The sequence below is a fragment of the Triturus cristatus genome, chromosome 4_1 (assembly GCF_964204655.1).
Source record: "Triturus cristatus chromosome 4_1, aTriCri1.1, whole genome shotgun sequence".
NCBI classification, from domain to species: Eukaryota; Metazoa; Chordata; class Amphibia; order Caudata; family Salamandridae; genus Triturus; species Triturus cristatus.
In genome coordinates this window covers 952370568-952386036 of record NC_140585.1, presented here as the reverse complement: position 1 = coordinate 952386036, position 15469 = coordinate 952370568, and the positions used below count along the sequence as shown (strand labels likewise).

The 15469-nt window shown below is 42.7% G+C and overlaps 1 protein-coding gene across 3 annotated transcripts in view; it reads right to left on the bottom strand.

Annotated features, from left to right (window-relative positions):
• Positions 1-270: 270 nt before the first annotated feature.
• Positions 271-15469, bottom strand: part of NEDD1 (NEDD1 gamma-tubulin ring complex targeting factor) — a 307814-nt gene continuing 292615 nt past the window's right edge. For 2 of the 3 annotated variants that reach the window (XM_085653831.1, XM_085653832.1), the window contains exon 15: positions 271-4633. In XM_085653831.1, coding sequence (XP_085509957.1) covers positions 4529-4633 — 105 coding nt within the window. In that variant the 3' untranslated portion in view covers positions 271-4528. The remainder of the gene's footprint in view (positions 4634-15469) is intronic. The other variant, XM_085653833.1, reaches the window with a different exon arrangement.

Genomic DNA, 15469 nt, shown 5'->3' with positions numbered 1-15469 from the left:
TGGCAAACCTGCCCCCCAGTACCTAAACAAATCTATTATGCAAAAAGCAAACAATTGGCTTGGCTAATGTTTCTTTTATAGGGGCATACTGCTCAAGCCCAAGTCCATACTTGACCAACCAACTGAAGAGTGGTACTCTTTACGGTTATGCAGATAAAGCTCTTACTAACCATGGTAGTGTGAAACATTTGAACTATTGGATGCAGCAGAAAAATGTATACAATTGCCAAAAACCTCTTAGAACTGAAACAAAAACAGTGACTTCTACAATGAGTTTCAAGTATTTTTATTGAAATGCATGTTCTAGGGTATCAAAGCTGGAAACATCAACATATATAATCAGAATTTCCTTGCAGTTTAGAAAACATTACAAAGGAAAAATCAAATGCATTTTGAACAATACATATATAAATAAATAAAAGGCCAAATTGAATTCAATACCCAGAACAATATTTTCAGACTATCCAAATCGTAACATGCATTACTCAGCAGACAATCAATTACTTTACAAAAGTAAATTATTATTTTTATGCATGTGGTTTGTGCTAAGAACCTTATTTATGTTAAAAAGACATTTTAACACAAACTGGATGTTAGTAGTCCTTACAAAATACTTAAGAAACTCCACTTTTAAGTAAATAAATACATTGCTGTACACATGAACATTTCAGGAAAGTTTATAAAATTAGATTTCGCACTCAACAAAAATAGTCTAGTATTAAACTGTCTTGTTATCAAATTCTCACAAAAATAGAAAACAGTGCGTCTTTCAATAAACAATGTTGATATTAAAACATTGACTAAAATTATGGTTTTCACCTTTTTTTAAATGAAAAAAGGCACTTTGTGTACAGTTGAAGGTTTGTTGCATCACCCCCTCTGCTTGTTTTGTTATTAAAAAAAATAACTACAATGTTGTATTTGAAGCAGTTATACACACAATTTGCACAGTAGTTATTTGTCAGAATAAAACATTGGGTGAGGCTTATAGATCACAAGGGTCTCAAATGCGTGGGCCTTATCCGCCTTTGACTGGGTCCTTACACCCAGAAATTCTTCTTCGTTCACTCAAGGAGGATGTGACTAACCAAGTCACAGTAGCTGCATAATAATAGGGCTTCTTAGCCCTGAAAACGTGTTACTACAAATCCCCGAGAATATTGAATACAAATGGTAGTATAAGATTCAGTATTGAAAGTTAGAAAATGCTGATAATATGTACATGGAAGCGGAGGAGTAGGACCTTATGAAAAGGCCAGAAAGCCTGCACTGCTCTGTGGAAATAGTGTGAGAACAATGTAAGGGGCTTGACCAATGCAAATGGCCTGAGCTAAAAACAAGGCTAAAATTGTGCCAAGAGATTCATGCATGGTAGTAGCACGCACAGACGGACAGTCTCCAACCATTAGTTGAGACTACAGTCTGAATCCATTGCAGCGCTCTCATGGTGTTACAGTGTTCTACTTCATGCTCAAAAGCTGTATGTGGAAATATAAGATCCCCACTTAAGCCACGGGAAGTGGCAAATTCCATTCACAATACTTCAGTATTATGCCACGTGGTGAGGAACAAATAAAAAGGTCACTACAGAGAAGGGCTCGAGCCTACAGCTATGCGACTTGCATACATTCGGTCACTAGAGGGCAGACAATTGTTTCATATTAGCAACGTCTTGCCCTCCCCACCTGTTCCCTCATGCAGTCATGATGGTGGAAATGACAGTAACACTGCAGCATGCGACCCCCAAGTTATCAAATACCTCTTCTGGACCCACTAAATGTATGAAAATGAGGAGCAGGGTTAAAAGAATAGACAAGCTATCACAAGAGCAAATAGATCATCAGTGGTGGTTGTGAGAAGCCACCACCACATTAATGAGTGTGTGCTTTGTTACTGGTATAACACAAGGGCAGCCATCTTGATAAAGACACACAACATAAAACCGCTAAACTAAGTACAGGAGGCATCATCCTGATAGAGACACCAGGAGTTATCCTGGAAGGAGTAAAAAGGTACAGAGTCTCTAGCTCATCTGATATGGGGGGCATACTCAAGAGAAGCAAGGAGAATATAGAATTCACATTGCAAATTGGAAAACCAAATAGTATTTAAGAGTCAATGTCATACAGATACCCAAGAAAAGTTCTTGGGGCACAATCCACATCACTATTCTCTGAACACCTAAATATATGGAGCAAGATACTAAATAGAAACCTTATAAAAACCGAAGATTTTCAAGTGTAAGTGACAAGTAATGTAAACAACAAAAAGTACCCAGGGAAGTACACACAAGCAAAAAAAACTATACACCTCAGACCAATAGTGCCGGAGACCAAAGCAAGAATTAGAAAAGTAACCTTCATCTAGAATGTACTCCAGTTATGCCTAAACACTAATCGATGAAAGGAAACATGCGTGAAGTGAATGAAATACAAGAAACCACCTTCATAGCCATAAGGAGTAGTGCACAAATGTAATGTTTAACAAATAGCCTAGAAACAAATATCAGTGAAACTGACAATCCCCTGGCCTGAACCTCCCCTTTTCCTACATAAACTACAGTTGTAGGAATAACTGCAGATTGTATGGCTGACCTGTCAAAGTAAATGCTTAGAAGTCGGAGAAAGGCGAGGCATTTATCTTGTTTTCCCCACGTGTTACTCTTTAAATAGTTGGGATTCTTCATATTTGATCCTTCAATTTATAAAAAGGCCAAAATATCGTCCTGTGAAATGTGCTGGCCTAATACCAACTTTACCTATAAGGAAAGCTATTTCTTTCACCATTGCTGTTAGATGCCATAGTGACCTTGCTACTTACGTCTTGAGAGTTGATATTACCTTCCACTGAAATTCGTATTTAATAAACTATAATTCTGATATAAACCAAGATAAAATATTTCCACACCATATGCGGTCATATTTCCCTACTATACCCTAACGCTACGGCTTGTGGATATGATCAAAAAAGAAAAATATAGTTTAAGAATGTGCTTTCTCCTAGAGAGCACTGTGGTAGCTTCCAAGGATTATCTCTTGGTGGCTTGTTGAATGGAGTGCTACCCAATGCAATGGACATACACTTAAAACCTGAATGAAAACTTTTATCTCACAAACGGAAGAAAGCATTCTGTTTGCTCTGTCAAGTCTTTTTTCCCCATCTCGGTAAGGCAACAAGAAGAAGTGTTCAGGAAGTCTGCAAAGATCAGCTGGTGGCAACCCCTATTTTATACATCCAGTTACCAGTGTCTTTTTGATCCATTTCAAGAGACTGCACTAATCACAGACCCCCATCTGACTTTGAATGCGACAAGCTTGTGACCACAGGCCAATTTTCTTTATAAGGGGCAGATTCAGCTATTTTACTTCATGACAAGGCACCCTTATAAAAGTCCTGTGTCCAGTTTATGTACCTGCTTCCCTAAGGGCCAAACCCTACGTGTATGGAGAATAGACTGGAACAATCTATTTTGCAACACCTTATAAAACATTACTCCTTTCTGGAAAGAGTTAATCTAAACTAAGATGGCACTTTCAATGCCCCACCATAGAATGCATAGAAGGTAACAGAATGTGAGAATGAAGAAAAGGTAGGTATTTGCGGGCCTACAAGTGGTTATTAACAAATTGACAGATGTGTTAATACCTTGGGGTTGGGGATTTAATTAGGACTCTTCCCATTCTTGATAAGGTCTATGACAGAACCTTATTTTAATACAGTTGATAACTATTGAGATTACTAATAGCATTCTCAAATATATGGATCATGCTAAAACCATTAAAGCAAGAACAAACATGTTAATGAAGAATGCCACACTGTTGAGACAGAGAGCTGCTAACACAAATGTAGTGCTACAATAAGATAGGCGAGCCAAGAAGGGAGAACTGTTGGTAGGGATTTTACACAGGTTTGATGGGCCTCTGTGGGTACCTACTCAAATAGACGAATGGATTACAATTACCAGCCATACGTATGTAAACACTATAAGGATGTGAAGGAAACGGTTCCTGTTGCATTGAAGATAAGTCAAATCTGACAATGAAAGGTTTCACTACTTTGAAAGTATGTTAGTAGTCTGTGCAGAAGAGAGCGTTTTTCCATACTGGCAAATTATTATAAAAAGAAGACAACTGCAGGCATATTTGGTTAATTCCTTTTTGGTTAAATGATTATGTAATTCTTATTATAGGCTTCTACTGTCTATGCATGTACAAAACACAAATCAAGTTAAAAAACACCAGTATTTATAAAATACAATTTACAGCATTAAAAAGGGATCATTATATACATCATTAAAAAGAGGTCATGCATGACACTACTAATAGTTGTCAGTTTTTAATTTACACCGCAAAAATATGGTGTAAACGAAGACACAATGTACAATAGAAGAAAGTAAAACTGCAATAATAACAGCCTTTGACGATTAATAGATGGGTCTAAAAATCAAACGAGCTGTTGAAAAAGTTTGAACAATCCAAGGTACTAAGTACCGAATAAGGCACGCAAAAAATCTCTCCATGAGCAACTTTCAAAAGTTTGTTCGCAATCTTTTGTTCTCCTCTCTGAGCTTTTCAATTTCTGAAATTAGGCCTTCGTTCACCGAATACTTTTCAAGCAAAGTATGCATTTCGTTCTGAAAGAAAACACAACTGTTAACAGCACAGTTAAGAGAACATGTACATTTTTGTTCTTAAGATTTTTAAATTCAGGCTTACAACATTGCTCCAAACTGCAGAAGCATTATTTATTTTGGGAATACCTGTATTCAGCACAAAACAAATTTGAAATCAGGAGTAAAATTAATCTTTTAACAGGCTATACATGTATTCCTTCCATAAAGTCACAGGATTAATGGAATATCAAAAAACCTCCAAAAAGTAAATTGGTGTTGAAAAAGGCAGTCAGGGGCTTTTTCTCGAAGGTGAAGAATATGTGAGGGACTTATCATTTGATCAGCAGAAAGCAAGCAATGGCAAAGCCAATACGTTTTGCCTATGTGAGTGTTACTGCTTTTGCCAATGTTTTTTTTAGCCAGGTTGTACAGCAGCGCAGCTAATAGTGGTGTGGCATAAAGTAAAGTAACAAAGTGGAGTAGCACGGAGGGGATTGGTGTGAAGGGGAGGGGATTGGTGTGAAGGGGAGGGGATTGGTGTGAAGGGGAGGGGATTGGTGTGAAGGGGAGGGGATTGGTGTGAAGGGGAAGAGATTGGTGTGAAGGGGAAGAGATTGGTGTAGAGGGGAGGGGAGTGCTGTAGAGGGGAGGAGAGTGGTGTAGAGGGAAGTGATATACAGTGGCATTGAGTAGAATGGCAAAATAGAGCGGCGTAGGCCTGGGTGTAATGGCATCGAGTTGTATAGACTGGAATGGAGTGGCGTAAAGTGATGTAGAGTAGATTGGAATAGAGTAGCGTGGAGTGGCGTACAATAGAGAAGTAGAGAGTGGCATACAGTTGAATGGCATACAGTGGCCTAGGGTAGACCGGACTCTTGTAGAGTGCAGTGGTGTACAGAGGAGTGGTGTAGATAAGAATGGCGTACAGGGGCATGGAGTAGAGTGGCACAACAGAGTGGCACATAGAGTGGCGTAGAGTGGCATACAGCGGCCTGGGGGTAAAGCTGAGTGGTGTAGAGTGCCGCAGAGTTGCACTGTGTGAAGTGGTGTAGGCCTGGCTTGAGTAGCTTAGAGTGTCAAAGTAGAGTGACGTGGAGCGGCAAAGAATAGAGTGGAAAAGAGTGCTGTGGTGTGGGGTAGAATAGCAGGGCATAGCGTGTAGTGAAGTGGCATAGAGTGGCCTAGAGAGGAGTAGAGTGGCTTAGAGTAGGGTGGTGTGTAGAGTGTCATATAGTGGAATGGCGTGGAGTGGTTTGTACAGTGGCACAGAGTCACAAAGAACTGAGCAATGTAGAGTAGCATTGTGTAGTGGCATAGAGTGGCATACAGTAGATTGGTGTGGAGTGGCGCTGAGTGTGTAGAGTAGTGGCGGGAAGAGCCATAGAGCGATGTAGACGGGTGGCAAAGAGTGGGGTGGAGCGGCGTAGAGAGGCGTGGAACAGAGTTGGATAGAGTGGCGTAGAGTCTAATGGAGTGGCATGGTGTAGAGTGACGTAAAGTGGCATGAGTGGGGTAGAGTAGAGTGGGGTAGAGTGGGGTAGAGTAGAGTGGGGTAGAGTGAAATTGTGTGGAATGGAGTGGTGTGGAGTAGAGTAGTACAGCTGTGGGTGTAAGCAACAAAATTGTCAATAGAGACAGCAGATAGGGTGAAAGCAACAAAAATAAAAAGCGATATGACTGTGTTGCACATTGCATGTCCAAGAATAATACTGAAAAGCTTATAAAAAAATAGGGCATTGCAAACAGACGTGGAAGAACATGTACTTGGTCCATGCTGCAGGGAGGAACTTACACAAGAAAGAAAGAAAGAGAAGACTACAGGAGCTAAGCAATCCAAAGATTGCAAATTAGTGACAGCAGAAACAACTAATGGTATGCTGTGGGTGGTTGTAAGCCCACAGAATTGTTAACAATACGTCTCGTAGCACATCATATGTGCTGTGTAGGTGAGATCTAAAAAGGCTCCAGAGCCAATTTAATGTTGAAGTTAAGCACATCTTTTTAGAGCCAGGAGGCACAAGATAGGAATATGAATTTCCTTGCCGACATAAACTTAGATATACAAGTAGACGTGTAAGTGCATCAAGAATAAATAGTGAAACCATAATGGGATGGGGAAGTTCATTAGAAAAGAGGTATAGGTAGAAGGCAGTTGATAAGTGTAGTTGATGGTACATTACCTACAGCGCTGCAGAGAGTTGTAATTGCTACTTAAGGGAGGGAGAGGTGAGCGTTAGAAGAGTAGGGCTTCCAGTATAATTTTTATTTTTTTGAGGTCAAAACAGTGTAGATGTCTTTCACATACACCTCAGTGTTCGATTCCAAGAGAGTAAAAAGGCCAATAAAATTAAGGGGGTTGATTTACTTTCAAATAGAGACATATCGAATCTATGAAAATAGTTTAAGAAAGTAGTAGAACTATTTCACAGTGAAAATAAGAAAATAGTTACGTCTGTTGCTGCTCATTGATGAAAATGATTAATGATGGGTGGCGTAGCGCATGCCACCTTTATATTCTGAAAAATGGAGATGCGGCTACTGACTACAGTCCAATACGTGTTGATTGACAGCTTTTTTTTTTTTAAATGATCTTTATTGGGTTTATATGTATACATAAAGGCAAACAGCAATTCAGTTGCTTATCATTCAGTCTTGTTACAGTTCACAAAAACTGCCCCAAAACGAATGAATAACATTGCACGCCCATGTCATAAGATACAAATCTGTATCATCTGGGACAGCTGATAGCTACATTAAGAAACATCCTGAGCAACCTGACAGATGTGAGGTATGCGCAGTGCACGTAGTTGAATTGTAGCAATTTAAGACATGCATTGCTGGAAACTTTAGCTATATAGTGGAAAACCGCCAACCAGTCGCCTTCGGAGAGTTTTAGTTCAAGGTCACAGTCTCACCCAGATTGCAGCATCCTGTACCCGAGCAGTATAGACAAACCCTCAAATGGTCATTAAGATGATTAAGAACATGAAGAAAGACGGGGCACCAGGACCCAATGGGATTCCAGCACCGGTCTTAAAAATGGCCCCCGATTTCTGGGCAGCAACCCTAACTCCGCTCTTCAACTACACCTTCTTGACAGCTATAACCCCTGATTCTTGGAAGGGCTCAATATTAGTACCCATTTTCAAAAAGGGGAATCGACTCAAGCCATCAAACTACAGGCTTATAGCCCTGCTTGACATCGAAGCGAATGTTATAGAGAACAGTGGTCCCTATTCAGGAGTCTCCATTGAAACTCCGAAGCAGATGCGGCGATACTGCCCACGCTCACTGAAGTAATGCGATCGTGCATTCTCCAACAGCTGGCACACAGCACCCAACAGGACTTTCTGCCATAAAGCAAACCGAATTGAATTGTAAAAAAGGTGTGATATATTATCAAGACAGCAGTGCATTATTTGTTTGTCCTGAAGATGATGCCCTATACTTAATGTGGCATCGAAACGTCGACACCCAAACACCCTATGCACTAGACTCAAGCTATAACACATTGTGCAACGGTGTTAAATGATTAATTTGTGTGTCTATACTGAGAACAACTTTACACACCCATTTTGGCTTGCCTTTTGGCCAATTCTGTGTTCATTGTTCTGTCTTGTGTTCTGTTGGTCACGGCTGTGCCCACTTGTCATTTGAATGTTTTATTTTATACTACTTTTGAAAAATACTATGAAAATAAATTCTTGTCCGGCTGGACAAAAGACATACATTCTATTCTAAGTGTATGGTTATCTATCACACTGTATTCCTCCTGAATAGGGACCACTGTTCTCTATAACATGAAATTGCCCAAGGTCCCTGTCTTAATTCCTTTGGGTTCCCTTGTTCTGTAAAATATGACATCGAAGCGAAGGCATATGCTCGCCTTCTATTGAAGGACTTGGAGAAGTGGGCCGAAGACAAGAGCATAATACCCTTTTACCAGACCGGTTTTAGGTCACAGTCATCAACCTTGGACAACGTACTGGCACGGACTTATTTATCATCTCAGGCAACCTTAAAGAATCATCCCCAACTCTTCTGCTGTTTTGTGGACTACAGCACAGCCTTCGACAAAGTGGTCTGCAAAAGACTATGGTGGAAGCTAGAGAACTAGGGCATTCCAGCAACCCTTTTGAAGGCCATCAGATCACTCTACGAAGATACTTGGGTGAGGGTTAAAACCAGTGGCCGCAGTTTCCCCCAAATTAAACACGGAGAATAGGTTGAAGCAAGGATGCGTGCTGGCCCCCATCCTTTTCAATTTATACACAGCAGACTTGGGGGAGGCCCTAAAAGGAGCAAGCCTAATAGCTTCCAGACTAGGAAGCGTAAGGTTGCCGGTGCTACAATACGCTGACGATACAGCCATATTGGACCATACAAGGATGGGCCTACAAAGAGCCCTAAATGCATTAAATTGTTTCAACAATATCAACACCTTGACGGTCAATCAAGGAAAAACCAAGGTGGTCATTGTTGGGACTTATCTTTGGAAGAAGAACACACAATGGATAATGGGAAATCTGCAAATCAACACAGTGGATTCATATAATTATTTAGCAGTTTGGCTGATTGAGCGGGCCAAGGAGAAGGCCCACCTGAAACATCTGAGCTCCAAGGCCAGCAAGGTCATATACCTACTGAAACAATTAACACCCCACTTGATCTGCTGGTCCAATAATAACAGTACTGAAAGCGAAACTATTACCAGCTATTAGTTACGGCCACCTGGCCTTTCCCGGGCTACTGGATGCCTCCCTCAACTCAGCCCAAGTAAAGGCATATAAATATGTGCTACATATTCCAAGGTCAGCCAGGAACGCAAGGCTAAGACTGGATCTAGGCCTGGCAAGGCCAGACCTGACCTGCCAGGGGGAGATCATTAAGCTATATCTAAGGATACTCAGGGCCCCGGTCCACTCTCTGAAATACTACCTGGGAATAATCTTTGAGGGGTCAGACACGGCCTGGCATATCAGCCAAGGAAAAGTGCTTAAAACTTTGAAGATAAAGGAAGAAAGCCTACCACGGCTGGACATCTCCCTGAATGTTTGGAAAAGATCCATAAACCAGCAAGTACGCGAAACCTCCTATGATCTGGACATTAAATCTCTTCGTTCAAGCGCCCACTTACATCCTCTGAACAACTCCTACAAAGCAGGCAAAGCACAACCCTACCTAAGTGATGCTCTCACTCCACTGGCCCGTAGCAAAATCCTTTACATGAGATTAACTATATTAGGAATTGTCAACTTTAATCCCGCATGGGCCCGTAAGGGGGAAATCTACAAATTGCAGACTATGCCCCTATATGAGGAAATCCTGGCTGCATCTCCTATGCTGCTGCACAAACTTTAATAACGACCGCTGGCGACTCCTGCGTCCAATCTGCATTACTAGTGGAATAGAGTCCTGCAGTGAAGCGTTAGCTTTGTGTCTATCCACCACCAACACAACGACACTAGCAAGACTGGCAAAATTCATCCATCAAATCAGGATTGCCCTAAAAACTGCTAATGAAAGCAACAAAACTCTGGTGAAGGACACCGCAAATCTGGCAGAAGTAAGCTCAGCGTCCTTAAACATCCCTAGCCCCCCAGTCTAAGACAGCGCCAACACCAGCGAGGGCCAATTGTAATGTAAGAGCCGTTGTCCATTATTCTGTATAGCTGTCTACCTATCGAAAGGGGACTTCATGAAAGTGTGCAAGGCCACACGGCATTCACCATAAACTCCGGGGAGGGATGACCGTGTTGGTACTGGGGTGGGGCGCTTAATTTTATGCAAGATAAACAGCAGCTTTTAGCATCATTGTTTTAGTTTTTATATGCCGATTGTTTTTTACTGTAATGATTTTGATTAATTGAACAGTTAATAAATAAATACAAATACAGTCTGATCAGTTTTGGGCAGCAAAGTGATAATAGCCTCACAGACGTCGGTGGGAGCATGCATTTGTCTCTGGAAGCATCACACACCTCCAAGAGACACTTTGTCAAAATAGCTTATGTTTTTAAAAAAGTAGCCTAGTAGATTACAAGAAATGGCCTATGCAGTTAGTTCAACTATGCCTAATTGCTTGTACAACCATTTATAGTATGCAGTGAGCATTGAGTTTAGGTCTACTTGCCTTGTAAATAGTGCCCACCTGGGTGACCGATGGCTGTTATGGCCATTGGGCATGTCTGATTGGAGAAGCTAGATTTGTCTTCTTCCATAAGTCTTTGCGCAACATATTCCCTACCGTCATGTTTTGCCAGTCTATTGCTAAGGTGAGCATGGTGTTTCTTGGACTCCAGTTCTTGCTTTATAAACTCAGATCCAACAACTTCCTGCTCCAACCGGCGCAAGTCCTCTTTGAGCCTAGTAAGTTGGTCTTTGAGTACTGCACACAATCCTGCAGAAGTTGTGATGCAGATACCTCTTATACAGACCTTGAATGCTTCCCATTAGATTAAATGACTGGCAGTAGACACTGCATTAGTATCAAGCAGTGTTGAATTTCTTCCTTAGTTATGCCCCTATATGCAGTGCCCTCCAGCATCTACACTTGAAAGTGCCACATGGGGATCTTGGCATGGGTAGGACTTTATTGCAGAGATAATAGCAATGGAATATGGTCAGATGATGGTGCGGTGATATGAAAATCATATTAATGTGCGAATGCAGCGTGTGTAGTGGAAAGTAATGCGAGTATTCCCTGTCCATTGGGTGGACCGATCTTAATGGATTGGCCATGCCCCAGTCCTGCACCCATACAGCTAAATGATATGCCACTTTCTGTGCAGGCTTTCTAGGTACAGGAGGGTGGGATCTATATTTCACGGTGTCAAGCACACAGTTAAAGTTTCCCCATCAGTAATAGCTCGAGGGGCTTTAGAAATAAAAGCTGAGATCCTGCGCTTTGTGAGACTTGGGGAGGTAAAGGAGTAGTTTCTTACCTGTAACTCCAGTTCTGTAGTAGGGGTATCTCTGTGATAATCATGTGAATAGTCCCGCCCATGTGCATGGACCCCGGAGCACTTCAATAGATATAGTCTCTTAAGTGGTCTTCTTCTGCAGTCCTGCATAGACACTTAAGAGATAATAAAAGACAATAATGCAGTCTGAAAATACTAGGCTATTCTGGCCATTACTTCATCCTGAAGTGAAAAGGATAGCCAGGTAAAAGTTAAATTTAACTATTTTACTAAGTTTCACACATAGAAAAACTCCCCTTCAGAAGAATCCCTTTTTCATGATAGAGATGAAGGGTTGGACAGACAATCCCCATAGGCTGCCACTATACGTCTGTAAATGGATACCGTGCCTTTAAGAATCCTTCCAGAGACTCTCAGTATCCCATGATGCACAGCAAAAGGCCAGTTACTTTCAGTTCTTTTTGAAGGCGTATAAAAGAAGGCCTGTTGCATACAGGATATCACTGTTTCATCCACCGAGGAGGAGGATGGGTTGCTTATGACTATCACAGAGATACCCCTACTACAGAACTGGAGTTACAGGTAAGAAACTACTCCTTCTGTAGTAGGGGATCTCTGTGTATAGTCATAATCATGTGAATAGAATGGCAAGCCCATCCCAAAAAACAACCCCAGCAGTGGAAGAAACAAACACACCAACCATTGTGCAAACAGATGCCTCAGCGAAGCCTGCCCAACCTGAACATCTGCCCTGGCATCAGAGTCCAGGCAGTAGAGTTTAGCAAAGGTATGGACTGACTTCCAAGCGGCAGCCTTACAGATTTCCGCAATAGGGACGATACGAAGTAAAGCCGCAGTAACTACTTTACTTCGGATAAAGTGAGCCCTAGGCTTACTAAGCAAAAGCTTGTTAGCTTTCTGATAACACAGCTAAATACAGGAAAACAATCCACCCAGAAACAGATTGTTCAGAGGTAGCTATACCAGTTCGGACCGAGCCATAGTTTACAAATAACTGGTCTGATCTACGGATATCCTTAGCCTCGTCCAAATAGAATTACAAGACCCTCCTAACATCAGGGAAGGAAGCTCTCTCAGCAGGAGAAGAGGGATTCTGACAAAAAAAAATAATATATATATATATTGTCATGTGATCAAGGCAGAGGAGCTGCCGAAACGCGTCATGGTGGAAGGTGTGCTTGTGCTTGCGAAATAAAATCTAATAAGCACCAAATTGGGTCCATTCTCGCTTTTTCCAGCAGTCCAGCAAGGAGAAGTGGAGCGAGCGTTCTGCTGATATATATATATATACATATATATACACATATATACACACAGTGTAACAGTACGGGTTACATAAAACTCTGACACAACGTTAGGAAGGAACTGAGGTTGCGATCTCACAACTACCGTAGAGGAATGAAATACCGTGTAAGGTTCGTTACAACATAAGTTACAGCCACAAAGAAAGCCGTATTCTAGGACAGATGCTGAAGAAAAGCCCTATGAAAGGGCTCAAATGGTTCCTTCATCAGTCGTGACAGGACTACATGCAACTCCCAGGGAGGCGAAGGATGCCGAATGGGAGAAAACACTATCGTCAATCCTTCAAGAAAACCTCCAATGACTGGGATTTAAAAAAAAAAAAACATTTGTGAAGAACATTTCCTATAAGCAGTTAAAACTGCCAGGTGAACTTTGATGGAATGGCATTGAAGACCAGATTGAGCTAAGAGCAGTAAGTAAGGAAGGAGGACACCTTCCTTACTGGAGGTAGGATCCAAGTCCTTAAAAACACACCAGACGTAAAATCTCATCTATGATGCGCATAGGACATGCGTGTAGATGGAAGTTTGACTTTAAACATTTTTTTTACCTCTTCATACAGCCCTGACGGAGATTCAAATGTCCGCACTGTACCAACTCAGTAGCCATGCCTCTAAACGCAACGACAAACGGCTGGGCGCACCATCTGTCCGCCAAACTTCTACCGAAGGTCCAGCCTGCACGGAAGACTGAGAAAGTGGCAGAAGAGACCAGCGGAGCGGGTCTGTGAACCACCACTGACGGGGCCACTACGGAGCAACGAGGACCATCTAGGCCAGTGAGAGAGCGAACTTGATCAGCACCGTCGGAATCAGGGAAATTGGCGGAAAAGCGTAGAGAAAAAACGCCTGACCAATCGATCCATAGAGCCTTCCCCAGAGTCCCTGGTTGGTAGAACCTGAAGGCGAAGTCACAGTATCAGCTGTTTTCTGCGGTAGAGTACCTTCTGCAGTACCCCATCTTTCGAATATGTCTTACACCATTCCATCGTTCAAGACCCATGTGGTTTACATGAATGAGTCTGCTGAGAGCGTCTGCCAGAACATTCTGAACACTGGGAAGTTGACTTGCCATGCCGGTCAGGTTCCTGGCTAACAGCCAAAGACAAATTGTCTGGGATATCTGAAACAACACCCGAGACCTGGATCCCCCCAGCTTGTTGGGGCAGAACATTGTTGTCGTATTGACTGTCTGGACAAGCAGGAAGCAGGTGTGGAACGATGGCTGGAAGGCTTTCAGTGCCACATGGGCTGCTCGAAGCTCCAGGAGGACGATGTGGTACCTGGTTTCTTTCGGGGACCATGTGCCCTGTATCCAAAGCTGGTCAGAATGCGCACCCCAGCCATGTAGATAAGCAACCATCACTTTGGTTTGCGTGGGCCACTCTTTGTGGAAAGAAATCCCTCGGAGGAGATTTCGTGGAGAACACCACCAGCGGATGGACTGTAGAGCTTTTCGTGGAAGCAGAATCCTGTCTTCCCAATCCCTCAGTGTCTGGTCCATTGATCCTCCAGACATTCCTGCAGGGGTCTCATATGGAGGCGTGCATTTGGAGAGAGGAAGACACAAAGCCATAACGCCCATGAGAGACAATACCGTCCTCACCGTTGGGGAGGGCATTGTCATGAGAGCTTGAGCCATCCGAAGGATCGATGAGCGTCTCGCCTCCGAAAGACACACATTTGCTGTGCGTGCATCGATAGTGGCTCCGAGGTGCTGTAGACAGGGTACAGGAGCCAAGAGACTTCGTGAGGGTGATGTGGAGTCCCAAACGAAGTAAAAGATTGGAAGTCCGATTGAAATGCAGGTGCGCTGCCTGAAAGTAGCTGCCTTGATCAACCAATCGTCCAGATACGGGTAGACGAACACTCTGTCTTCTCAGATGCGCAGCCACTACGGCCTTGCGTATGGACCATGTCCGAGGTGTTGACTTCAGGCCGAAAGGCAGCGCGAAGTATTGATAATGTTTGTTGCACACTGTGAAATGCAGGAACTTGCGATATGTCTCCCGCTATGGGTATGTGAAAATCCGCGTCCTATTGCGCATATCCAGTCTCCCTGATTAGGTTGAGGGTAAATCTGATGCAGGGACAACAACTGTAATTTTTACTCTCCAAACCCATGTGTCGGCTTGACACAAGTCGAGAATGGGTCCAAACTCGTTCATGTCTTTCTTGCACACTAGAAGGAACAGTGAATACAGTCCTGTTCCTTTCTATCCCAGAGGAGCCGGTTCTATCGCCCTTTTCTGGAAGAGGGTGTTGGTCTCCTCCTACAACTTGCATATGTAACATGATCGAGTTGGAGGGTTGATGGAGGAGAACTTGTAAAACGTATTGAGTATCCACTGCGCACAATATTCAGAACCCAATTGTCCTGAATAATCTAATGGAGGCCCGAGACCGCTGAAAACTCTGGGAGGAATAACGCCGCTGGAAAGGGCGGAAGGGCTTAAGCTGTTCTCTAGGTTTCTCCAAACCTACAGCCTACAAAGTCCCCACTCAGGTCTTCATGCGGGCTACCTCGTTATCCACATGGGAGCCAAAGAAATGCACCAGAGAACGGGAGATTGGAAATACACCGCTGTGCCGCAGGCTTCAGAGATATC